Source organism: Micromys minutus (genome assembly GCF_963924665.1).
Source record: "Micromys minutus genome assembly, chromosome: 9".
Lineage (NCBI taxonomy): Eukaryota > Metazoa > Chordata > Mammalia > Rodentia > Muridae > Micromys > Micromys minutus.
This window is the reverse complement of record NC_137978.1, coordinates 21253045-21281002: the sequence shown is the minus strand read 5'-3', so window position 1 is coordinate 21281002 and position 27958 is coordinate 21253045. Positions and strand designations below refer to the sequence as shown.

The 27958-nt window shown below is 38.6% G+C and overlaps 1 protein-coding gene and 1 pseudogene across 2 annotated transcripts in view; one reads left to right on the top strand and one right to left on the bottom strand.

Annotated features, from left to right (window-relative positions):
* CCDC171 (coiled-coil domain containing 171) overlaps nucleotides 1-27958 on the top strand; it is a gene marked incomplete at its 3' end in the record, with an annotated part of 277402 nt that overhangs the window by 170539 nt on the left and 78905 nt on the right. The window contains exons 22-23 of the mRNA XM_080920918.1: nucleotides 9860-10005; nucleotides 12098-12152. Of these exons, the coding sequence (XP_080777044.1) occupies nucleotides 9860-10005; nucleotides 12098-12152 (201 nt within the window). The remainder of the gene's footprint in view (nucleotides 1-9859; nucleotides 10006-12097; nucleotides 12153-27958) is intronic.
* On the bottom strand, nucleotides 26548-27437 carry LOC308424622 (craniofacial development protein 1-like; annotated as a pseudogene). The gene has a single exon. The product of its transcript is annotated as a craniofacial development protein 1-like (transcript).

The window sequence follows — 27958 nt, the reverse complement described above, 5'->3', positions numbered from 1 at the left end:
GTGTGTGAGTTTATTTCTGGCTATTCAATTCCATTGGCCACCCTGTCTGTTTTTATGCCAATACCACATGGATTTCTTTATTGCTATTGTTCTTATAGCTTGAAATCAGGAATGGTAATACTTCCAGAAGTTTTATTTTATAGGATTTTTTTTTTGTTTTCCTGGGTAGTTTGTTTTTCCATATGAAGTTTATAATTGCTCTTTCAAGGTCTGAAAAGAATGGTGCTGGGATTTTTATGATAATTGCTTTGAATATGTAGATTGCTTTTGGTAAGATGGTCATTTTTACTATGTTAATACTACTGATTCATGAGCATGGGATCTTTCCATCTTCTGATACCTTCCTCAGTTTCTTTCTTTAGAGACTTGACCTTCTTATTGTACAGGTCTCTCACTTGCTTGGTTAGAATCACACCAAGATATTTTATAACTTTTGTAGCTATTGTAAAGGGTGTTGTTTCACTGTGAATACCAATACTTTGACTTTTTCCTCTCCAATTTGTATTCCATTGATCTTCTTTAGTTGTCTTATTGATCTGTCCATAACTTCAAGTACTATGTTGAATAGATAAGGAGAAAGTGGGCAACCTTGTCAGATCCCTTTTAGTGGAAATGCTTTAAGTTTATCTCCATATAATTTGATGTCGGCTATTGGATTCATATGAATTCTGCTATATGTAGGTATGTATATATATCCCTGATCTCTCCAGACTTTGAACATGAAGGGGTGTTTTTTTTTTTTTTGTCAGACTTTTTCAGCATCTAATGAGATGATCATGTGACTTTTTTTAGTTTATTTAAATGGTGGATTAAATTAATAGATTTTTCTATAGTGAAGCACCCCTGTATCCCTGGGATAAAGCCTACTTGATTATAATTAATGATGACTTTGATGTGTTCTTGGGTTTTGTTTTTCTAGTATTTAAGTAAGCATTTTTGAATCAATGTTCCCGAGGGAAATTGGTTTAAAATTCTCTTTCTTTGTTGAGTCTTTGTGTGGTTTAGGAATCAGGGTGATTGTGGCCTCATAGAATGTGTTTGACAATGTTCCTTCTCTTTCTATTTTGTGTAACTGTGTGAGGAATATTAAAATTAGCTCTTCTTTTAAAGTCTGGTAGAATTCTGCATTTAAACTATCTGACCCAGTGCTTTATTGGGTTGGGAGAATTTTAATGACTGCTTTTATTTCCTTATGGGTTATAGAACTATTCAGATAATTTACCTAATCTTTATTTAGCTTTGGTAATTGGTATCTGTCTAGAAAACCATCTATTTCATATAGATTTTCAATTTTGTGAAGCACAGGCTTTTGAAGTAAGACCTAATGATTCTTTGAATTTCCTCAGTGTCTGTTGTTATGTCTCCTTTTTCATTTCTGATTTTGTTAACTTGGTTTCTCTCTCTCTCTCTCTCTCTCTCTCTTCCTCTCTCTCTCTCTCTCTCTCTCTCTCTCAGTTAGTTTGGCCAAGGATTTGTCTATTTTGCTGATTTTTCTCAAAGAACCAGCTCTTGGTTTTGTTGATTGTTTATGTTCTCTTTGTTTTTAATTTATTGATTTCAGCCACGAGTTGATTATTTCCTGCCATCTAACTTCTCTTGTGCATGTTTGCTTCTTTTTGTTCTAGAGCTTTCACGAGTACTTTTAAGTTGCTAGCATGAGATCTCTCCAATTTCTTTGTGAAGTCACTTAATACTATGAAATTTTCTCTTAACACATATTTCGTGTTCCATAAGTTTGGGTATGTTGTGCCTTCATTTTCATTGAGTTATAGAAAGTCTTTAATTTCTTTATTTCTCCCCTAACTCAGTGGCCATGGAATAGAGTTCAGTTTCCATGAGTTTGTTTCTGTTCTTGTTGAAGTCCAGCTTTAATCCATGTGGTCTAATAAGGTACATGGGGTTATTTCAATTTTCTTTTGTTATTGAGTCTTGCTTTGTGACTCAATATATGGTCAGTTTTGTAGAAGGTCATATGAGGTGCTGAGAGGAAGGTATATTCTTTTGTATTTGTTAAAAAGTTCTGTAGATATCAGTTAGGTCCATTTGATTCATAATGTCTGTTAGTTTAATTATTTCTCTGTTTAGATTACATCTAGATGACCTGTCCACTGGTGAGAGTAGGCTGTTGAGGTCTCTCATCATTAATGTGTGGTATTCAATGTGTGGTTTAGGTTTTAGCATATATATATGTATATATATATATATGCTATCTATATCTATAACTATATATATTATGAATGTGAGTCCCTTGCATTTGGGCATAGATATTCAGAATTGAGATATTCTCTTGTTGGATTTTCCTTCTTCCTAGACACATGAGTTCTTCTAACAGGCTTTGCCATGTATTCCACACTGAAAATGGAGAGTGAAAATTGTCAATCTTCAGCTTCATTTCATAAGTATATTGTTTGCCTTCCAGGTGAAGTTAATAGTAGAAAATGATAAAAGACAATGCTCTTAGGGATGCTACCTTAAAATTGCATAAAGTAACTGTTAAAAAGATGTAATGAAAGGAAAACACACAATTATACTACATAATGCTGTCTCCTGTTGTGTATTTGTTATAAATTAACCAATTGCTCTGCTCACAGATTATTAACTTAAATATAGACTATAGTGAATTTTAACTTTACCCCTGTATATCTCACAGTGAGCTGGATGGTTATATCATTTAAACATTGTACCTTCTGTGAACTTGCAGTTTGATTTTCTAGTAACCATTCGAATTAATTCTTTATTAGTATAATTTCTTTAGACTGGCTGAAGATGGCATCATTTCCTTTTCTAGCTTTGAAATGTTTTGTCCTAACTGCTAGTCAGGAGGGTGTATTCCAAAGTCACAGTTGGGTAGCAGTAAGTGTACTGTATCATTGGGATCACTCTTGTTATTAGTTTGCAGTGTTGGAGATCAAACCTGTAACCCCATTCATAAAGGGCAGATGCTCTGCTGTTGAGCTGTTTTAGCTCTGCTAACTTAGTCTTAAAACTTGTTACAGTTTCCCCTGACCCCAGAAACATGATTTAAAGTTTCTTTTCTTGCTTTCACTTCCAATGACTGACGTTTTATTTCATATTGAATACCTATTAGCTTTTAGTCTGCAGGATCCAAAGATATTTTCTATTAGACACAAGAAAATATATAAAAGTTACATCTCCTTGCTCTCAGATTTCCTATTGGCCTAATGGCCTAAAGCACAAGACTGTACCCTCATGGGGAAAAAAAATCTAGGTGAATCATTTGCCATGAAGAAATATTAATTAGAGATGTGTGTACACCATAGAGATATCTTTCACTTAATACTGTACAACTATTAATCAATTGCTCTGATGCAAGAAATTTATTTTATGATTTTTTTCAGAGACATGGTTTCACTGTGTAGTCACAGTTGTCATGGAATTCACTCTGTAGGCCAGGCTGACCTCAAACTCAGGTCTGCCTCTGCCTCCCAGGTGCTGGGATTAAAGGTGTGCACCACCACCATTGACCGGCTGAATTTTTAAAAATTAAAAACACTAAAATTATAAACCTTATATATTCCGTGTAGCTCAAAATTAGACTTTGCTGAAATAATTAGACATACTATATTAAGGGCACCATTTTTTTGGGGGGGGGAAGATTTTTCTTTCTTTTTTTATTGGATATTCTCTGTATTTACATTTCAAATGTTATCCTCTTTCTAGCTCCCATACCCCCTCCCCTCCCCTTGCTTCCATAAAGGTGTTCTCTCTCCCAACACTACTCTCTGCCTCAGCTCCTTGCCATTCCCCTTCACTGGAGAAACACACTTTCACTAGATCAAAGGCTTCTTCTCCCACTGATGCCCGAAAATGCTGTCCTCTTCTATATATGAAACTGGAGTCATGGATCTCTGAATGTGTACTCATTGGTTGGTGTTTTACTCCATGGGAGTTCTGGAGAGTTTGGTTGTTGATAATGTTGTTCTTCCCACGAGGTTACAGACTCTTTCAGCTCCTTCAGTCCTTTCTCTAGCTCCTTCATTAGGTCCTGGGGTTTTCTTTTTCTTTTTTTTTTTTCTTTTTTTTTTCTTTTTAGTTATTCTGGCTAAGGGTTTATTGATCTTGTTAATTTTCTTAAAGAACTAGCTCCTGGCTTTGTTAATTCTTTGTATACTTATTTTTGTTTCTACTTGGTTGATTTCACCTCTGAGTTTGATTATTTCCTGCTGTTTACTGTCTACTCCTCTGGGGTGTATCTGCTTCTTTTTGTTCTAGAACTTTCTGGTGTGCTGCCAAACTGTTAGTGTGTAGGCTCTCTCTAGTCTCTTTTTGAAGGTACTCAGAGCTATGAGTTTTTCTCTTAGTACTGCTTTCATTGCATCCCATAAGTTTGTGTATGTTGTGCCTTCATTTTCTTTAAATTCTAAAATATCTTTAATTTCTTTCTTTATTTCTTCCTTGACCAAGTTGTCATTGAGTAGAACATTGTTCAACTTCCGTGTGAATGTGTGCCTTCTGTTGTTGTTGTTTTTTTTTTTTTTTTTTTTTTTTTTGTTATTGAAGACCAGCCTTAGTCCATGGTGATCTCATAGGTTACATGGGATTATTTTGATCTTCTTGTTTCTGTTGAGGCCTGTTTTGTGACCAACTATATGGTCAGTTTTGGAGAAGATACCATGAGGTCCTGAGAAGAAGTTATATTCTTTTGTTTTAGTATGAAATGTTTTATAAATATCTGTTAATTTCAATTGGTTCATAACTTCTGTTAGTTTCAATGTGTCTTTGTTCACTTTCTGTTTCCATGGTCTGTCCATTGATGAGAATGGGGTGTTGAAATCTCCCACTGTTATTGAGTGTGGCACAATATATGCTTTGAGCTTTAGTAGAGTTTCTTTTGTGAATGTGGGTGCCCCTGTATTTGGAGCATGGATGTTCAGGATTGAGAGTTTATCTTGATAGATTTTCCTTTGAGGAGTAAAAAGTGGCCTTTCTTATCATTTTTGATAGAGCTTTGGTTGAAAATTTTTGGTTGAAAAATATATTTTATTCAATATTAGAATGGCTACTGTGGCTTGTTTTTTGGGACCATTTGCTTGGAAAGTTTTTTCCTAGCCTTTTACTCTGATCTCTTTCTTAGGTTTTCTATATCCAGTGTTGTCTCCTTTTCTGATTTTTTTTATTGTTTCTATTTCCATTTTCAATTCCTTCACCTGTTTGGTTGTGTTTTCCTGTAGCTCTTTAAGTGATTTTTGTGTTTCCTCTTGAAGGGCTTCTACTTGTTTGCATGTGTTCTCCAAGTTCTCCTGTAATTCTTTAAGGGAGTTATTCATTTGCTTCTCGATGAAATTCATCATCAGCATGAGGTATGATTTTAATTCCAAATCTTGTTTTTCTGGTATGTTGGAATATCTACTACTTGCTGTTGAAGGAAAACTGGGTCCTGATGTTGCCATTTTTTTTTGTTTTTTTTTTTTGTTTTTTTGTTTTTTGTTGCTTAGGTTCTTGTGCTTGCCTCCTGCCATCTTGTTATCTGTGATGCTAGATGATCTTGTCTCTGTCTGGAGCTTGTGTCTCCAGTGGATCTGTGGGCCCATGGGCTCAGGAGGGAGATTGTTACTGGGTGTTCAGATGTCTGTGGGTAGGCTGTGAGTTCCAATGGCAGCAGGCTAGCTCTGGCTCTGGGCATAGATAGAAGCTGGAGCAACAACATGACACTTGTGCCCCAAGAGTTCCTGGTGGTCTCTCCCTGGATAGTCAATGGAGAGAAAGTGGGGACTCATCTGTGGGCTCAGGAGGTAGAGCACTCCTGAGGTTCCCCTGGGTTCTCAGCAGTCTGCATGCAGGCCATGAGTCCTTGAGAAAGAGTTTTTGTAAAGGAAAGAATATAAAAAGGACTTATAGTGATGGCTTCAAATCTCTACAAATTTTCCAAAGGACTAATTGAGCCATATGTGAACTATATCTCAATATATCTTTCTTCACTATACAAAATGTGTTATCAGGACAAAGCAACACAATTAGAGTTTATAGTCATAATTAAAAATTATTAGCCTTGATAAACAAACATTTAGAACTACAATGATTTAAAATAGTCTCTTTTCTTGTTCAATAGTAACATAATTATTACAGAAACTATAAGTAAAATATTCTAAAATATGTGGGGTGTCAAATATCTCAGCTCTCTTGTATTTATCCTTGGCCCTTCTGTGTTGTCTGTGTTCTTTGTGTCCATACTGTGCTTTTCTAGCCCTCATTACTAGTAAATAACTCTTTGTGATCAGTTAAAGGAAACAGTCAGGTGTAAATGGCATCTTGTAATAGCATTTACTGGAAGTACTGGTTGTTTTCTTCTTGGATCACAAGAGGTGTACATGAAAATGAGCGTTAGCTGAAGAGAAATTCCGCAAAGATGTGGTGGATGGGGCAGAATTTCAAATTTGCTTTTAAGCACTTTTGGATTTAAAATAAAAGGCAGAGTGTTTGATAAAAATACTGACACTTGAGTTCTTGGGTCAGCAGCATATTTTTTTTTTTTTTTTTTTTACCTTTAAAAGACTCTTATTATACTATGTAGCATTGACTTGCTAACAGCTGAAATTATCCACCACACCACTTAAGATAAGTTCAGTATCAGGCCTTGAGTTTTCTTTTCTTTCTTTCCTTTTTGGTAAATATTAAGACCTGAGTACAAAATGAGGGCTGTACTGTGGATTAACTGAGGTATCTCAAGGCTGCGCCATTCTGATAACTGAACCCGGAGTGACCTTTCTCAGACACAATTACAGAGCTGTATGTTTTTCCTTTAATTTCATCAGGGGTTTAATTAGTATACAAATAAAACTTCCCTTATCTTCCTTTCTACCTAATTGGCTTGTCTTCGCTTCTATATGAAGCATGTGAGAGTGGGCTGTAATTAGGGTGACCGCGTTAACCTTTTTCCTCACATGTACTGTTGCCTAAAGGCCTCAAGGCCTAAAAGCAGTGCTTTGGATTATTGCTTTGCAATCACTATGGCTGTCCCACAGGTTTTCTCATGAGCAGAAGGGCTTTGGGTGCTGCAGGTTCCCACTGCTTAACAGGATCTTCATTCTTCTCCCCACTAAATGTTTATTGATTATCTCGCTGTTCCAGGCTCAGCCTCCAACAACTTAATATCAGGTGACAGTCAGGAGAGTTCTCCAAGTAATTAGAGTTGAGCATTGGGGGAACAATTAGGAGCAGAGTTATTAAACTTGATTTATCCTATTCTCTCCTGAACAGTTCGTCGGATATCAGAACATCACACTTTCACAATCTACCCTGGCTGAGAAATTAGCGGCTAACCTGCTGCTTGTCATTGCTGCCTCGGTGCCCAGAGGCACGCCCTCTTGGTTGCAGTCATTCAGTTGGAGATATTAGAGTCCATAAAATTTATCGTGGGTTTTAATTAGGTGAATCTTAGCTAGAAAGGAGAAAAGCACAACTCAAAACTTTACGAGTCGGGTGTGCATTTTATATGTGCAATAGATTTATGTGTAAGTATGTGGCATACATAAAATTAGTTTTAACTGAAGCTCAGAATTTTTAAAAGGATTCCAATTTTTGAACAGAAAGGTTAGTATTAAAGTGAAGATATTTTTAACCCACTTTTTATAATTTTGTGTTTTATACACATTTACATGAGCTTCATGGCACATTGGTGTTTATAGATTCCTTGGTTAGGTCCCCCAGCTCTTTAACAGTTTCTATTTAAAATTTTTTTTTCTGTTTTATTTAGTTTTACGTTCAAGGACCTATGTAAGTGTTTGTTTTCCACAGCCCTGAGACAGTATAAGATATTGTGGGGTCTGATGGCCGGTCATAGCTCTGGCGAGACAAACTTGAAATAACAGCCTTGAGTCAGTTTGGCTATGTGAAAGTTATAGTGCTGGGTTACATCCTCTGTGAATGTACAACGTAGATTGTTGAGCAGGCCAGTGTGGTTTAAAATGAAGGAAACTGACGAGCTCCTTCAGATTGGCCTGGCAAGCTGAACTGTGTTAAAACCCCCATAGCCCCTTCCTGAGTATACACTTCAATCCTAAGTCTTACTATGCACGGTTTTAATGGATTGGCCCATATTTATCATTTCCTTTGGAAGGAGAGTTAAAGCTTTATGCCAACTGATGGTAGAAACATAGCCTTTTTCAATTGCTTGGGAGATATCAGAAATACTAAATTTAAACCAATCAGTTTTCGTTTTGTAAACAAAGAATCCCTCAACACATCAGTGCCTTTAAGTATCTTAGCAAAATTACTAGAATTGTAGTTTTTAAAAATAAAAGAATTTGTTATTTGCTGTCTTTCAACATTATTTGAATATCTGTGGTGACTATTCTTTTGCAAATAAATGATAAATAAATTTTAACATAAAAATAAAGGCAAGCCTCTACAGTAGAATGTGATATTTTTGTACATGTATACATTATGTAATAATTAAATCAGATTAAATTCATCTGTCTTCCACATACCTACCACTTCTTTGTAGGAGAGATACTCAATTCATTTTTTAGATTAAAAATGAAGTGTGTTGCTGTTACTTTTGGTCACCTTACTGTACAGTAGCCCACTATCTTCTATTTGATGATTATTCAGTACCCATTGATAAATTTTGCAATGTTCTTAAAGATCTATTAATATCAATATTTTAAAATATATAAGTACCTAATGAATAACCACCATTGTATAATTACTTATTTTTGATACTTGTATGTATAGTAATAACTTGATTAAAAATGAATTATTGAATTTAAGAGCTTGTGGCGTTTTGACTGGATTGCTTTCAGTTTTCAATCATTTGGAATTAATTGCTTTAGCTCACCTGAGTAGCCTAGGTTTTATACTATCGTTGTGACTATATCAAGAGGAGAGTTTCAAACATGAAACACCAGCACATTCTTCGTGGGCTGCGAACCACATCTGTGTCTGTTCATGTGTGGCTGAACTGGAAAAAGAACAGTACACATAAAACAGAAGTATGTGCAGTCAGGTGTCTGATGACTGTTCGGCACATTTAATTGTAAACCTGTTTGATAAGTTTATTTTAGAAATTTTATAGGACAAGGGATAAACAGATTTGGTGGTCAGATCATTTGATTCCCACACTATTTTGCAACCTAGTCTAGAAAAAATTCCCTAAAATTGTTTCTCAGTCTAATACTTTCTCCCTTCACCTTTCAAAAAAGTTGCACAGCTGCATGCTTAGAGAATTGTGAGTCCACAGTTTGTACTTCTGTGTTAGGAAATCATTCGCAAACCCTAACTCATCATGAATTCCAGTATTAACTGTCCCATTAGTTAAAACATGCTGATTATACTTACGTAGCTATCCTTGATGTGAAAGTTATTTGTTGGGAAGCAAGTAAAAATTATGTCCTAGTCCCATCTGTCTACTGAAATGTGTACAGCAAGCTGTCATCAAAATCTGTTATAACACATGCGCCCAGCATTTCTTTCAGCTGGCATCCTGGTTTCCTTCCCTCAACTGTACAGTGCTGTGGGGCATCTGACAACACTTAGTCATGTCTGGGGTTAAGCAGATTCTAACCTTTATGACCTTTGCCCCATCAATTCTTTATTTTCCTCATTAATAAAGGACTTGCAGATTTCTGTAGTAAGAATTTTTTAGTAATAATATGGCTTGCTTTACTTAACATAATAAAATAGACCTATATTTTGTAGCCAAATATTTCTCAATACAGTGTAGTTCTCATTTCTAACTATCAAGTATGTAAAAATTTTGCAGGAAATTTGTTAAACTTTGATGTGGAATGACCCAACTCTCCTTCCCAGGCAGGCTGTGTTCTTTGTCTAATAGCCGATGGCATAAATTGAAGTTAATTATCAGGGCTGACAAGTAGCTCTGTTTTCTGTCTGCTCGCAGAGTCTCTCCGAGGCAAAGATGGAGCTGAGAAGGAAAGATCAATCTCTGCGTCAGCTCAATAGACATCTTACCCAGCTGGAGCAGGACAAGCGTCGACTGGAGGAGAGCATCCGTGATGCAGAAAGTGCCCTCCGCATGGCAGCCAAGTGAGCATTTGGACCGTGGGGAGATCACTTAAAACGGACAAAAGATCAATTTTTACTTTCATGCTCTGGGTTTTAGCCCTGGATAATACAGTGCTAGAGAACAAAAGTGTAGCTGTCTCTCTTTGAAACTGTCTGATACACCCTCAAAAAGGAAACTCTCAACACACTGAGTGTATATTTTATCGAGGGGCCTTGGAAGCATACACTTCTGTATAGCCTCAAATTACGCATATCTGGTGCCCAGTGTTGGCATGACACATTTGGAACCCCGTTTCCACTAATGCAGATTATGAAGCTGTTTATTTAAAAGTTTCACAGTTGCTTTGTTTGTTGCTCATCCCTTATTGCCTTCTGCCCCACTGGTTTCCAGTCTTATTTCACTAGGTAGATTCTACTGACATTACAAGTAGTATTTCCATGAGGAAATGTTGGTGTACCATCAGTGTGTGTATCATAGCTTTAAAATGCAGCTAAAACATGTTGATTATGGGAATCCATTTAAGCTTGTATAGGTGTATGCTATAGTCTACGTAATAGAAAAAAATACCATTTCAACGTAAACAGCTATGTAAGCAAGAAGGATGCTTCCCTGATGCCGTGTAACCAGCGGGCATGCATACGTTTTGAAATTCAGATTGAACAGTTTTACTAAGCTCTCATTTGTGTCCCCATGACAAGGTTTATGGACATCTTTAAGACAGAGTTTTGTTCAGCAGCATAATGAAGAGATTTAAAGAAACACATGACTTTAATGGATTCCCTGCTTGTGTTTAGAATTTTTAATTCATGAAAATGTAAAAATATTAATTATCAATTTGAGACAAACTCCTGTTAGATACAAACTGTGAATGTGGCTGTACTCTATAAACCCCAGGGTAAAGCTCATAAATCACAGCTGAGCACATCTGTGATCTTAGAATAGCAATACCTATTGCTTCTGGGTTGATGACATCACTTACGCATGGTGAGAAGATGAATTCCAAAGTACATATATTGGCTTGCTTCAATATCTACTAATGGTCTTTTTCTGAAAATTGTACAGTGTATGACATTGCATCTCCATATTAAATATATATAATTTTTACTTCTAGAAATATAAGTTTGACTAAGTCAGATTTGTTACGGTTTTCTTGATCTTGCATCAAGTGAAGAAACAGACTGTTAACCCTGAATGTCACAGAACCTATGTTCATAGGTGCGTGATCACAGGGTTATAAAACCTCCAGGTTTACGTTGCTTTTCCTGTGCAGCAAGTAACTTGTTTCTGAGGGCATAGGATCTTAGAGAACTCAAAGGGTCTGACTATTAAGTCTAGTCTTCAGCATTTTCCTTTAGAGTTTGTATGTCATTGTGAAAGCGGAATTAAATACACAGGCCAAGAAGAGAACCTGTAACTGCACATGTGTTGTCAGGTCCTCGAGGATTTTCATTATGGCACCATGAAAGGACTGTAAGGGAGGCGATGGTATTTTACCCAGCAGCACCACTTACAACATTCTGCCACCAACTGAAGATGAAAAGAATGTCTTGTGTTTTCAGAACATCTGAAGCTATGAGTAATGCAGCCTCTTTATCTTTTCCGTTCTCTTATCTTATGGTCCCTGTCCATTTAGGACAAGTAGCATAAGTGAGCCCAGGAGGTGAGTGTAACATGTCAGTGGCCAGGGTTACATTCCGTACCTTTCCACATGGGCAGTGTGGTGGGGTGTGGGGGATGGAGGGAGAGTTGTTTATGACAGCCATAGGTTGATGTTGAATCTCTTCTGGGGTTGCTTTCCATGCTATTTGTTGAGACAAGGTCTTTCGTTGAGCCTGTAGCCCACTAACTCCCTGGAGCCGTGCTGTCTGGCCTGCCCAGGAGTCTACCTTGTAAGGACTGGAGCTACAGGCTGCCGTCAAAGCTTCTCACATGTGTGTTGGGGATCTGGATGCTGTCACACACTTTCACAGAAAGCACTTCATTCGCCAGGCCACCTCCCTGGTATCAAAAGGGACATCAAAGACAGCTAGTAATAGTGACTAGGCTAAAGTGTAAACAAATGTAGAAAGACTTGGGTTATACTCACACCTAATCTTTTCTCTCTCCTTCTAGAGACAAAGAATGTGTTGCTAATCACATGAGAACAGTAGAAAACATGCTTCATAAGGTATTACTTTTTCTTTTTTTAAACAATTCAACTTCTGATTTATTTGGTTCATCTTTTTTTTTTTTTAAGTTTTGTTTTATTTTACTTTCTTTTTTTCTTTGTAAAAAGCCTTCTCTCATGCACTACATCCTGACTGTAGCCTACCTCCCCCCAACTCTTCCCAGTGCCTCACCTTCCCCAGATCCATTCTGTGGTTTTCCTTCAGAAAAGAGCAGGCCTCCCAGATGCAATAAGACCGGGGGAAAAACCCTCATACCAAGGCTGGACAAGGCAGTCAGGTAGGAGGAAAGGGTCCCACGAGCAGCCCAAAGAGTCAGAAACACCCCGCTCCCACAGTTAGGAGTCCAAACAAAAACTCCAAGCTAACAACCAGAACACGGATCCGGAACTAATCTAGCATAGACTCTTGCCTGGATGCAGACCTCTGCCCCACTGCTGCTTCAGTCTCTGTGAACTCCCTTGAGCCCTCCTGCTCAGCTGATTCTGTGGGCTGTGTCCTCCTGGTGTCCTTGGTCCCACAGGCTCCTACAGTCCTCCCTGTCAGTCCTCTGTTGGGACCCTCCAACCTCTGCCTAGCGTTTGGCTGTGGGCTTCTTCATCTGTTCCCATCAGCTTCTGGAGGAAACCTCTCTGGTGACAGGGATAGGCAGTCATATCTACAGGTGTAGTAGACTATCACGAAGGATCATTTCATTGACCTTTTATTTCCATTTTATCATTATTTTTTGAGCCACTGGGCATCTGGTGATACTGGGCATCCAGGCAGTGTGGGACATGAGCTCTCTCTTGTGGCTTTGGTCTTAAGTTAGGTTAGTCACTGGTTGGCCACTTTCAAAATCCCTGAACCACAATAGCCCTGCACGTCTTGTAGACAGAAGAAGTTGGGAGCCATATGTCATTGTTCTTATTAACTGCAAAGCAGTTTAATTATTCTTTACTATTTTAAAAAATAAATTAGCAGAAACATACTTTAAAAACTGAGAGCAACATTGTCATTACTTTTCTGGAACTCACTTTAAGTACTTGGTAAAACAGTGATAATCTTGTCTTCTCCAAACTTCCCTAAGTGCACTGCAGTTACTTGTGGTCTTTGCTGAGTGGCCCATAGGTCACCAACACTCTCTTCATGTCCTGTGAGGACAGAACACTGACTGCTCGCTATTAAACAGCTGTCTACATAAACATGTGGAAAGATGGGATATATATTTGGCTGCGGTTGTGGTGATTTGGATACGCTCGGCCTAGGGAGTGGCATTATTAGGAGGTGTGGCCTTGCTGGAGTAGGTGTGGTCTTTTGGAGGAAGTGTGTCACTGTGTGGAGGGGCTTTGAGACCTTCCTTCTAGCTGCCTAGCTAGTCTTCTCCTGGCTGCCTTCAGATCAAGATGTAGAACCCTCAGCTCCTTTTCTAGCACAATGCCTGCCTGGGCGCTGCCATGCTTTCCACCTTGATGATAATGGACTGAGCCTTTACGCCAGCCCCAAATAAATGTTGTTCTTTATAAAAGTTACCTTGGTCATGGTGTCTGTTTGCAGCAACAGAAACCCTGACTAAGACACTTAGCTAGGCAATAAAATGATTCAAATGGAAATGTCTTACTTAATGAGTATGTTCTTAAAATGAAAAATCTATTCATCAATCTATTATTTTTAAAATTTAATTGCTTTTGTATTATAAAGGGTGACATAATATATAGTAATTAGCAGCATAAATGTGTTACATTGGTAAAAAGTTGTTGGCTATATACTGTGTTAGCACCATCTTCTAGAGGAAGAGATGTGTTCATTATTCCATTAAGAGTTTTTATATTTATTAATTCATGTGTGTGTGTATGCATGTTTGCATGTATGCATATGTGTGTGCATGTGTGTATGCATATGTGCATGTGTATGCATGTACATACATATACATACACACATGCATACATACATATATACATATGTATATATATGCATATATACATATACTGATAACACACTTTTTAATTATATGTGAAAGGAGGGAGAAGCATGCACATAGGTGGTTAGTGATACCTACCTGCTTTGCACCTGTAGTTTCAACCAAGCACAGATTGTGTGTGTGTGTGTGTGTGTGTGTGTATGTTCATGTATGTTTATTTGTGTGTGTGCACAATAATGTCTTCTGGACTTGTGTGTATGCATGTATTTGGAGGCCAGGGCTTAGTATCAGTGGTCACCTCAGTCTCTGTCCACTTTGTTCTAGAACAGGCTCTCAGTCTACCTGGAGCTCACTGATTAAGCTAGCCTGGTTGGCCAGTGAACTCCAGGGATCTGTCTGAATTGTAATTTCCCCGGTTGAATGTAGGTGTGTGCCACTGATCCTAGTCTTCCGTGTGGGGTGTGTTGATCTGAACTGTGGTCCCTGTGCTTAGGTAGCAAACATGTTACTGACCGAACTAGCTCCTAAGCCACCACGCCTCAGATCTCCTTAGAAAAGAAATAATACCTGTGCTAAGTTAAACACGTAGATACTTTTTCTGTTATTCTTAAATTGCACAGATAACTAAAATGCAGTTTCTATAGCATTGGCATTGTTTTAGGTATATGTAACCTAGAGGTGATTCAAAAACTGTGGGAGAAGTGAGAATGTTACTCAGTGGCATCACTGTGACAGGGAATTGGCGTCCTCACATCCTGGAGCCAGTCTTATGATACGTATAAGTTTTACCCAAAGAATAATTTTGATTGTTTTAAAACTTGTATTTATTGGATCAGAGAGAGGGCTCATCAGTTAGGGTGGTCATCCAGAACCTGATTACTAGCATCTACACCAGGTGATTCACGGCTGCCTGCAACTCCAGTTCCAGGGGATTTCGATGCTCTGGCCCCTACAGGCACTGGCACTCATGTGCACATACCCACAGATAAACATATCATTAAAAAGTATAAAATTAAAAACCATGTATTCATTGATGCCTCTTTTTTTGCAGTAGGGTCTTGTTTTGTATTGTAGGTTGGCCTCAAGGTCACCTTCCTTCTGCCTCAGTCTCCCATTGCTGGGATTACAGGCAGGTGTTCCCATGCCTGATGCCTGCTGATGTTAGTTTATGTTGGAGGTCAGAGGTTAAATTTTTACTGATATTCTTAGGGGATCAATTTCAGGTTTAGGGGTCAAGAAAAAGAAAAACAAGAAGGTCATTCAGTGTGTCATTCTGTATATTTTAAAATACACTCATTTCTCTATTCAGTTGAATTCCCAGGTGGCTTTATATTTTGGAAAATCTATATGAGCTTTCATTTTGCAAAAAAGTTATTAATTTTAATTGTTTAAAATGTATAATGTATAGTTCAGGTCCTAGAAGGTGGCTCAGTGTTTAAGATCACTTGCTGATCTTGCAGAGAACCTGAGTTTGGTTCTTACCCTCAACATCAGGCAGCTCACAAACATCTCTAACTTCAGCTGTGGAAATACAACACTGTGGGCACATGAATATACACAAATAATCATGCACACATAAATCTTACAATGCATAGCCCAGTGATTTCAAAATTTACACCTTCATACAATGCTCCTATTAGCTAATTATATAGCAGTTAAATCATCCTGAGATAAATTCTGCATTCTTTCTTATATATTTTTCATCTACTTCTGACAGACACTCATCTATTTTCTGTCTCCTTGGATTTTTAAAATTCTGGATAGTTGAAATAAATAGAATCATACAATGTATGGCCTTTGTTGCCTGGCGCCTTTTATTTAGCATATTTTGCTCAAAAAATTTTGTTTTGCTCAAATTTTTTTTTGGTCAAACTTTTAGGCATGTGCTAATGGCCATTCCTTTTTGTGGGAGAATATTATTCCATTTTATCGGCATATCTCATTTCCATAGTACCTAGGCTAACTTAGATTCCAATCTTACTTTCTTATTCTTTTTTATTGTATATTTTATTTATTTACATTTCAAATGTTACCCCCTTTTCTGGTTTCCCCTCCGCAAACCCTCTATCCCCCCCCATTTCTATGAGGGTGCTCCCCACCCACCCACCTACTTGCCCACTCCCACCCTGGCATTCCCCTACCCTGGGGCATGGAGCCTTCACAGGCTCTTTCTTATTCTTCTCAGCATGTAATCTTTGCCTTAATAATAGGCATTCTAACTGGAGTGAATTTCAATTTAATTTTGATTTCTGTTTCCTTTATTGCCAAAGATATTGAACTTGTTTTCCCATGGATTTATCGGCCTTTTGTATTTCTGGTTACAAGTGTCAGTTCAACTCACTTGCCTACTTACCGATTAGATTGTTTGTCCTTTTGTTGTTTATGTTATTGAATTGCGTTCGTTGTATAGTCTACATATTAAACTGTTACCAGATGAAGAGCTGACAGAGGGTTTATCCCATTCTTTAGGCTGACTTCCCACTCAGTTATTTCTCTTGCCATGCAGTGCATAAGCTTTTGCAGCTTCTCTGGCTTTAAAAAATTCATAAAATATATTTGGATAATATTCCTTCTCCTAACTCCTCTCAGATCTTTTCTTTTCCTACCATTTCTTATTATCTGGTCTTAATGTAAGTTAACACCACAAGAAAAACTTCTCTGATGAAGTTTGAGCAATGTACTGATCTATGGGTCCAGGAATATCAGTAGAAGTTATTTTATTGCAGGGCTACTTTCTTAGAGTAATAGTAGAAGGATTTCCCCTAGAGACAATGACCTATCTAATCAAAGGTCTTGGCCACATTAATAATGTCAGCTATGACTTCTGTTTCAGGACTTGATTATTCCCATAATCTTTGTGGAATAATTGTACCACTCTATCTTGCAGGCAGGTCATTAATGTAGGTTGCAGGGTTTGTTGTTGTGTGAGACTGGTGATTTTCTCATGTGGTAACATGTATAGTAACATCAAGATGAATGTTAGTTGGAACAAGTAAAGCTTTTATTGGACATCAACCTGATTTATGTCATTGAACATCATCCATGTTCAATGACATAAATGTGTGGTGTCTTCAGCAATAGGATTGGGGTAACCAACAGCACTGGCACACATGGGGAGGCAGCTATGGAAACCTTTTGGCCAATGACTCAAGAGTCTTACCTTGGGTGTTATTGCTGTGAACAGACATCAAGATCTAGGCAACTCTTATAAAGGACAGCATTGAATTGGGGCTGGTTTACAGGTTCAGAGGTTCAGTCCATTATCATCAAGCTGGGAAACATGGCAGCTTCCAGGCAGGCTTGGTGCTGGAAGAGCTGAGAGTTCTACATCTTCATCTGAAGGCTGTTAGCAGACTGTCTCCAGGCAGTTAGGAGGAGGGTCTCAAAGCCCAACCCCAAAGTGACATACTTCCTCCAACAGGGTTACACCTCCTAATAATGCCACTCCCTAGGCCAAGCATATTCAAACCACCACAAATATGTAACCTAACATACATATATATGGAAACATCTTCCATGTGGTTTTGTAGGTTTCCATGTGGCTTTGCTAGTTGCCCCTTCTTATATTCACTCCTTTACCCAACCCTTCCTTTCTCTTAATTAATCCTCCTATTCTACTTTCTACTTTATCTATTTACTATATTTTGTCTCTGCCTCCTTCAAAACTCTCCTACTTTCCTGTGGTCCCTCAATCACCTACCTAGACTGTATGGATGCTCTAAGTAAAGCACATGCATCTAAGGCTTAAAGCTAACACATATAAGAGAAAAGCATGCCATGCTTGTTATTTTGGGTCTGGGTTTCCTTCCTCTGGATGATTGTTTCTAGCTCCTTCGATTTAAGTGCAAATTTCATTTTTCTTAACCTGTCTATTGTGTAAATGCATTGCAGTTTCAGTGTCTGTTCATCAGTTGATGGGCATCTAGGTGGTTTCCAGTTTCTGGCTAATCTGAACAGAGCATCAGTGGACATAGATGAGCAAGGATGTCTGTAGTAAGATGTAGAATACTTTGTCCAAGCCTGGTATAACTGTATCTTATAGAAGATCTATTTTCTCCCTTTGTGGAACCTCCATATTTGTTTTCTTTAGGCTCTTAGTAGTCACTATTGCTGATGCCAAGAAGTGCTTACTGGCAGAAGCCTGATATGGATGCCTTCTCAGAGGCTCTGCCAGAGGAATTTCTTTTCTGGTCCAATCTATTTGGATTTCTATAGGTTTCTTGTATGTTCATGGCCATCTCTTTCTTTAGGTTAGGGAAGTTTTCTTCTATAATCTTGTTGTGGATATTTACTGGCCCTTTGAGCTGAGAATCTTGGCTTTCTTTTATACCTATTATCCTTAGGTTTGATCTTCTCATTGTGTCCTGGATTTTCTGGATGTTTTGGGCTAGGAGATTTTTGCATTTTGCATTTTCTTTGAATACTGTGTCAATGTTTTCTATGGTATCTTCTGTCCCCAAGATTCTCTCTTTTATCTCTTGTATTCTATTAGTGATGCTTGCATCTATGACTCCTGATCTCTTTCCTCACTTTTCTATCTTCAATATAGTCTCCCTTTGTGATTTCTTCTTTATTGTTACTATTTCCATTTTTAGATCCTGGATTGTTTTGTTCAATTCCTTCACCTGTTTACTCGTGTTTTCCTGAAATTCTTTAAGGGATTTTGTGTTGTCTTTTTAAGAACTTCTACTTGTTCACCTATGTTCTCCTGTATTTCTTTAAGGGACTTATGTAAGTCCTTCTTAACGTCATCTATCATCATCATGGGTTGTGATTTTAAATCTAAACAAGACCCTCTGAATCAACTAAGCTGAACACACATGGACTCTCGGAGAAGGAAGCAGCATGCACAGGACTTACATGGATCTGTACAAGTCTCCTGAGTATATATTTATAGATTTCAGCTTAGTATTTTTATAGGACTCCTGAGTGTGTGAACAAGCAGGTCTCTTGATCTTATCTTTCTGGGTCTGGGCTACCTCATTCAGGATGATTTTTTTTTCTAGTTTCATCCATTTGCCTACTAATTTCATGATGTCATTTTTTAAAATAGCTGAGTAATACTCCATTATGTAAATGTACCACCTTAAAGAAGTCCACTCTTCTGCTGAGGGTTATTAAGGTTGTTTTCAGTTTCTGGATATCATGAGTAGAGTATCCAGCAATGAACATGACTGAACAGGTATCTCTGTGGTAGGTTAGAGTGTTCTTTTGGTACATGCTCAAGAATAGTATAGCTGGATCGTGAAGTAGATTAATTCTGAGGAAGTTCCACATTGATTCCACAGTGGCTGTACAAGTTTGCTCTCCCACTAGCAATGGCTTGTGGAAGACTCCACATCCTTGCCAGCATGAGCTGTCATTTGTTATATTGACTTTACCCATTCTGATGGGGTAAGATAAAATATCAAAGTAGTTTTGACTTGCATTTCTCTGATTGCTAAGGATGTTGAACATTTCTTTAATATTTCTTAGTCATTTGAGCTTCCTATTTGAGAATTTTTGGCTTAGATCTGTTTTTTAAGTGGTTTATTTGTTTTCTTGATATTCAATTAAAAAATTCTTTTATAGTTTGGATACTAGTTCTTTATTGGATGTGTAACTGTATACTCTTCTCCCATTTGGTAGGCAGCCACTTTGCCTTAGTGACGGTGCCCTTTGCCTTACAGAAGCATTTCAGTTTCACGAGTGCTGTTTATCAGTCATTGATCTTGGTGTCCATGCTATCACTATTCTGGTCAGAAAGTCTTTTCCTGAACAATCGAGTTCAAGGATATTCTCCACTATCTCTTCTTTCAAGTTCAGTGTTTCTAGTCTTAGGTTGAGGTTTTGATCCACCTAGATCTGAGTTTTGTGCAGAGTGATAAATATGGATCTATTTGGATTCCTCTACGTTCAGCCATCCAGTTTGACTAGCACCACTTGTTGAAGATGCTTTCTTTTTTTTCCTCAGTGTGCATTTTGTCCTCTTTATAAAAAATCAGGTGTCCATAGGTGTGAGGATTTATGTTGGGGTCTTTATCCCAGTCTTGACCCCAGTGATGATGTCTGTTTTTGTGCCAACACCATACTGCTTTTGTTACTATAGCTCTGTACTATAACTTGAGGTCAAGTATGGTGACACCTCCAGTATTTCTTTTGTTATTCAGGACTGTTTTAGCTATTCTAAGTTTTCTGTGTTTCCATATGAAACTGAGAACTGAGAATTGTCCTTTCAAGGTCTATGAAGAATCCTGTTGGAATGTGAGAGGGATTGCTTTGAATCTGTAGATTGCTTTTGGCAGGATGGCCATTTTTATTATCCTACTGATCCATGAGCATGGGAGATCTTTCCATCTTCTGATACCTTCTTAAATTTCTTTCTTCAAAAACTTGAATTTTTCATCATACAAATCTTTTACTTGCTTGGCTAACGTTACTCCAAGATATTATATATTTTGAGGTTACTATGAAAGGTGTTTTTCTGATTTTTCAGTTTGTCATGTCTACATAGGATGGCTACTGATTTTTATGAGTTAATTTTGTGCCCTGCTACTTTCATGAACATGTTTACAAGATTTAAGAGTTTTCTGGTACAATTTTTATGGTCACTTATATATACTATTCTGTCATCTGCAAATAAAGTTACATGGACTTCTTTCTTTCCATTTTTTTACATTTGATCTACTTCAGCTGTTTTATGCATTAATTAAAACTTCAAGTACAATATTGAATAGGTATGGAGTGGACAACATTGTTTCATTTCTGATTTTAGTGAAATTTCTTTTGAGAGTCTTTTCATTTAAGTTGATGTTGGCTATGGGTTTTCTGTAAACTGCATTTATTACATTGAAGTATATTCTTATATTCATAAAATCCAAGGACTTTTTATCATAATGGGGCTTTGGGTTTTCTCAAAGGCCTTTCTGATTCTAATAAGATGATCATGTAGTTTTGTCTTTTAGTTTGTATATATAGATGAATTATGTTTATCCATGAATTATATTTATTTATGTTGAGCTTTCCCTGAATTTCTGTGGTGAAGCCTACTTGATTGTGATGAATGCCTTTTTTGATGTGTTTTTGAACTTGAGTATTCTTGCCCTTTCTTTTCTTTTCTTTTCTTCCTTCCTTCCTTTCTTCCTTCCTTCCTTCCTTCCTTCCTTCCTTCCTTCCTTCCTTTCTTTCTTCCTTCCTTCCTTCCTTCCTTTCTTTCTTTTAAAAAAAAGATTTTTGTTTATTTATTTCATGTTTGTGAGTACAGTGTCACTGTCTTCAGACACACCAGAACAGGGAATCAGATCTCATTACAGATGGTTGTGAGCCACCATGTGGTTGCTGGGAATTGAACTCAGGACCTCTGAAAGAGCAGTCAGTGCTGTTAGCCATCTCTCTAGTCCCTGCCCTTTATTTTAGGCCTTAGGTTTTTTAAATTGACAGGTGATATATCCATATAAAACACAAGATATTCTCTCTACATCAGGCCCTGGGTTCTGTTTGTTGATAGGAGACTTAATTAGAGTTTACTTAACTAAAGTTATTGGTCTGCTTAAATTGCTTGTTTGATCTTGATTTAATTTTGGCAGGTAGTGTCTATTGAACAAATTATTCATTTTTCCCTTAGATTTTCTAATTTGGTGGACTACATGTCTTTCAAGTATGTCTTTATGATTCTCTGGATTTCCTCGGTGTCTGTTGTCATGACCTCTCTTCATCTGTAATTTTGTGTCTTTGGATATTCTCTCTCCACCTTTTACTTAACTTGGATAAGGGCTTATCAGTTTTATTCTTTCAGAGACCCAATTTTCTTTTTTTCATTGATGTTTTCTAATTGTTGTGTTTGTTTTTATTTTATTGATTTTATCCCTGAGTTTATTTCCTGCGGTCTCCTTCTTATGGTTGTGATTTCTTCCTCTTTTGTTTTAACTAGAGGGTTCAGTAATACCCATACATTACTAGAATGACAGTACTCCAGTTTTTTTAATGTTCTTTATTCTATGTATTTGCCTCTTGGAACGGCCTTCATTGTGTCTCATGAGTTTGGGTATGCTGTGTTTTCAATTTTATTCAATTCTGCATAGTCTTTATTTTGTTAAATTTATTCTCACAGAGCTTAGTTATTATCTAGGGTCCTTTCATCTTAGTTAGAAAGACACCCTTGTCATTGTTGATTGTACAGCTTTAGTGACAATATATTCTCAGCTTACTTTTTCTTGGAATTTAAAAGATTTTCCATCATTAAAGTAATTACTTTTGTTGCAATAAGAATGCTAACTAACATTTCAACTCCCCTACTACCAGATTTAATGTACAATACAACTATGTTAATTGTAGGAACAAAAGACTTTCTAACTCCCAGATACATATTGATCAACTGACGCCTGTTCCCACTGAATAGTACATCCTTATTTCTCACTCCTTCAGCTATGTCTTACTTAGGGTTTACATTGCTGTGATAAAGACCATGTTTGTGGAGAAGAGGGTTTATATCAATCTTATATGTCTTGATCACAGTCCATCAAAAAAGGAAATCAGGGCAGGAACCTAGAGATAGTAATTGGAACAGAAGCCTTGAGGGAGTGTTGCTTACTACTGCCTGGCTCCTCATTCCTTGATCAGCCTGCCTTTTCAGGAGAACTCAGAACCACCTGATCAGGGTCCACACTGCGCACATCAATCATTAATCAAGAAAAAGCCCCATAGGCATGCATATAGGTCAATCCAATAGAAACTTTTCTTAGTTGACATTCTTGATTCTTGAATGACTCTAACTTGTGTCAAGTTGACAAAAAAAAAAAATCTATCAAGGACAGTTGACACATTGTCACCTTGATACACAGACCTAACCTTTGCTCTGTTCATCACCAAGCTCTCATATTAAACATTTCAATTTTTAAAAGTCTTACGGTCTTTAAAAACTCAAACATTTTTCTATGAAAAAATTTAAAACTAAACAGTTTAAAATATTCAGTCTCAGTAGTACAAAGACTCATTAAAGTACCAAAGCTTTGTCTAAGATAACCGAAATCTCTGTAATATATCTCCGAATCTCTCAAATTCTAAAATCTCTTTTTTTTTTTCAGGTTCCTGTAAAATAAAAATAAGTTACCTACATTCATGCTCAAAGAAGAAAGAAGCATAGTGTAGTCACAATTTAAACAAAGGAAAACCAAAACTCAACAGCATTTGGTTCAGTACTTGACATCTAGGACTCACTCATGATCCTCTGGGCTCCAGTGGGCTCCATTTCTCCAACTCTTCTGTTTGCAGCACACAACAGCTTGTCTGCATCCCAGACTTGCTCTGCTAGCAGCTGTTGATGTCTTTGGTGGTCACTGCATAATTATATTGGAATGTGGGTCTCTCCATTGCAACTGACCTGTACTTTATCAATAGCTTTTCCTGTGCTTTCTCAGGGACTCTGATCCTGCTTCTTGGTGTCAAGCCTTAGTTTCTCCCCATGACTCCTTCGATCCTGGGGCTTCTACTGCAAATGAGGCCACACCTTTACTAAAGGCCTCTTCTGCTCTCACATGCAAAGCCTCAGCTGCTCTCTATGACCCCTTTATGATTTCAGAACCAGGCACCTATGAAACTCTTATCCATTACCTAGTTCAGGTACCAGAACATGGTACAGCCTCAGCCTTTTCTGGATCACAGCTTCTGTGTGCTGACCCTGAGAGAATACACCCGGATGATTTCACCTCAGTGGTGCTGGGCTCACGTTAATCACCAGTAATTTCTCAGCTCTACTTAGTCAGTATCAATTGTCCTAGCAAAGCAAAAGTTTCATTTCAGTGGCTCTGATTTCCTGTTAATCACAGCTAATTCTTCAGCTTCAGTCAACCAGAATCACAGTCTCCTTTATTTTATTTTTAATTATATATTTTAATTTTTAAGACTATAATATAATCATATTTCCCCATTCCCCCTCTTTACTCCAACCCTTCTCTTATATTTACCTTGCACTCTTTCAAATTAAGTCTTTGAATGTGTGTGTGTGTGTGTGTGTGTGTGTATGTGTATAAAACTTATCTAGTCTGTATAATGTTACTTGTATGTGTTTTTTTCTGAGATGACCAGACATATGCTCTTCCCTGGGGTAGACTATCTCTCCCACCCTCAGCATTCCTTAGCTTCCTATGGGTCTTACTTAGTTAATGGTTGAGGTTTATACCTTTTCTTTTTACACATTAGTGTGGCTACTGGTGTTTTCATTGCTCATCTCATGTTTAGGAAGTCATGCTGGTGAGACCTTACAGGTGTCGCTCCTCTGACATTTCTAAGAGACATGATCTCTCAAAGTTGTCTGTTTTCCTGGTTCTTACAGTACCCCCTACCCCATTCTGCAGTGACCCCCGAGCCTTAGGTTCAGAGCTGTGTTACAGGCATAGCAGTTGGAACTGGGCCCCAAAGCTCTGTACTTTGGTTAGCTGAAGTTTTCTATAATGGCTTCCATCTGCTTCAAAGAGAATCTATAAAGTTATCTATGTGTATAGGGATAGATATTTAGAGTGTAGCTATAGATTATATTGGATTAGTAAAGTAGTGGTTGTAGGTTCTCTTCCAAGATACATGCTTCACCAGCCTTTGATAGTAACTGGATAGGTTTCAGTACCAAGCTTTATTTCTCTCTTGTTGAGTGGATCCTTTTTTTTTTTCAACTTTAGAAAATGTTTCATTAGGAAAAATTGAAATCGATATCCAAATTGAGAATAACATTGTATATACCCCTCTCCCAGGCTCAGGAACTATCAAACACATGGTCATCTGCTTTCATCTTCAACCCCCCTACCCTCCTGGGACAGCTTTAGAAAGACTGTCAGCTTCTGAGAGGGGCTGGAAACACTACATGCATACACCTGCAGCCTCCCCTGCAGCCAGAGTCCTGTGATGACCCAGGTCTGCTGTGAGGCCACCTTTAGTCTTACTGATGCCGACATGCACTGGTACACAGGCTTTAATTTGTGCTTGTAACTAAGTCAGTCAAACTGGTATCCCCTGGGTCACATGTGCCTAGCTGGGAGTAGACACACCCAGGAGAAACAGCATTTTTTAGAGAGGTGACGAGCACTGAATACAGGCCACCAATGGAAAAAGACTATTGTGAGGGCTGCCAGGGCTGATGCCCATAAGTGAGTCTCAGTGACCCACAGACTTCTTAATCTCATAGGCCTTTGCTAAGAGGAAGACCCAAGTTAGCATGCGTGCATGGCCCTTTATCCGAAGGATTGCAAACATCTGCATATATGGGCAGTTGACTCATGAGCTGTTGATACTATGGCTGCTGAGATGGGATGCTGGGGTACGCAGAACTGCAAGACAATTATCAAGCCAGGGCATGGGTGACATACCAGACAGATTGCAGGCGGGCCCGTCTTACAGGTATGGAGGTCCTACCCTAATGGGATGCTGGCTGGTTCTGGCTGAATGACTTCTTTCCTCATCCAAGTCTCAGTAGAGGCTATCGATCTATCGTGATGCCAACTTGGTATGCTCTGTGTCACCTGTACAGTCCTTTGCAGATGGATGTGAACAGACCATGAGTTCAAATGTAGCCTGTAAACTTCCTACACAGGAAGTCCACTGTGACCTAGTATTCTTTGGTCTTAGGCTGATGTGACTCACACCATCCACAGCCCAGAAAACAAAGCTGTGGTAAGGCCACAGAGCTGTATCTGAGTAGGAAACAGAATTCAGTCTTTGAGGCCCACCTTCTCCCCATTCCCATGCCCTTGGAACAGGGGATGGAATTTAATGATATAGTGGCCTGGGCGGCTTGTTACTTATTCTTCTCTTCAATGCTTCCTAAGCAGGAACTTTGAGTTGGGAAGTCTAAGGAGTATAAAGAACACGGGGTCTTTGGCATCCTCCCTATCCCCATTTCTCACTCTCCAGGCTAGGCTGGGCTGGAACTCTGTAGCCCAGGCTGCCCTCCCTCAGATTTGCAGCAGTTCCTGGTCAGTCTTCCAGGTGCTGGGATTCTAGGTGTGTGTCAGCAATACCGGCAAGGACATCCCTTGACAAATACAAAACCCTGAAGAACTACAGAGGTAGAAAACACATAGCCACTCAGCATTAGTTTATCCCAATGTTCCCCATCTCACATGTGAGAGTCTTACACGAGAGAAAAGTTGAATGAACTGAGAACAAATGCCCAGAGACTCTGCCCAGCCCAGGAAGTCCCCTAGGGGCCTCCAGGAAAGGCTGATTTAGAGACTTGTGAGCATCAGACAGATCTGAGATGTGACAGCTGGGCCTGGCTAGCCTTCACAGCAGAGCAAAGGGAGAAGCACAGCATCTTCACTTCACTAACCTCACAGAAGGCGTATGTTTGTTTATTTAAAGACAAATTAAAAAAAATGAAGGAAACCAGGTGAGATTAAGATACATTAACCAAACTTCAACACAGAAAAAGGGACTTGCTGGAATATGACGAAGAGCACTGGAAATACTTCAGACACAGAAGCGCTCACATTGTCAACAGATTTAAGCTACTACAAATTTCCCCCAGAACGTCAAGGTTTCATTTTGCTCAGCCTGAGATCCCGCTCAATTTCAAACTGCCTGTGGTCCACTCGATCCAGAATTGCTTTCCATTCAATGTACCCTTCTTTCCCTCGGTTATGGATGGCCAGTTCTTCACCAATTCCTTCTTCCTCCTTGAAGCTCTCCCAGTCCAGTTTGGATTTCTCAAGGGTGCTCATTTTCTGTTTTTCTTGGCTCCAATTTTCCCTAAAAGGCTGCTCATACCTCTTGGTCTTTTTATCCCTGACCCAGCAGGGAGTGGTGTTGCTGTTGAAGTGAGGAGAGCCTGTGGTTTTTCTGTCTCTGTTTGCTTGAGGAAAGACTTGGCTTCCTTAGATGTAGCATCTACTTCCTTAGTCACCCTTACTTCTTCACCAGCAAAGTCAAACACCTTGGTAACCTTCACCTTTTCTGATTCTTTAGGTTTCTCTAGCTCATCTGCTTTGACCAAAGGTTTATTTGAACTAGTCTCTTCAGCCTCCTCTGCCACCTTAATCTGTGAACTTGGAGCTGTTTTTGACTTTTGTCCTACATCATTAAGAAAACTGGCCCACAATTCATCTTCCTTCTTCTTCCTTGCATTCTCTGACCCAAGGCCTCCTTCTTGCTCCTCTTCATCGTCTTCACTACTGCTACCTTCGGAGTCTTCCTTGCCATCTTCCTCTTCATCTAACAAGAGGCCACTTTGTTTTCTCTTCCTGGCTGGAATGCTCTGAGCCTTCCTTCTTTTCCCTTTGGTTTTCTCAGTCTGCTCTTCACCATCCACTTCATCTTCCTTCACTAATTCTTTGACATAACCTTCACTGTACTCTGCACCCAACGGCACGTAGTCCTCATCCTCGTTCGATGTGGAGAAGTCTTCGGAGTCGAATTCCTCCATACTGCTGTCACTTGGGGCCTGATACCCACACGACTGTGGCCATGGCCCCAAAATAGCGAAGCTCTAGGGCGAGACCATAGAGGTACAGGACCAGCAGCTAGGGCCGCCCTAGAGGCGAGCGCCTTGAGTGGATCTTAAATCCAATTAGAGAGTTGTTAGACACCACCAAGATATTCTTACACTATTAGGATTATTATGATAGCCTGGTTCTTTTGGTTGATAAGCTATCATATAGCTGGGTTGTTCCCTCCTTTGGAAGTTTGTGTACTGCTTTCTGGTACCATAAAGCTAGTCCTCAGGAAGGAGGTCTTTAGATCAAGTTCATCCCACATCTCAGAACCACAGAGTGTCAAGATATCAAAAGTCCTCAGTAGAGTCTTTATAGGCCTCTCAAACTTCCCTCTGAAATCTCACAAGCCAGGAATCTGCCATCTGCATTACTCTCAACATTCTTGTTTTCCAAGCTTCCCTAGAGTAGTTCACTGAGCTCTCAGTATTTGATGGCTACTCTAGCTCAAAGA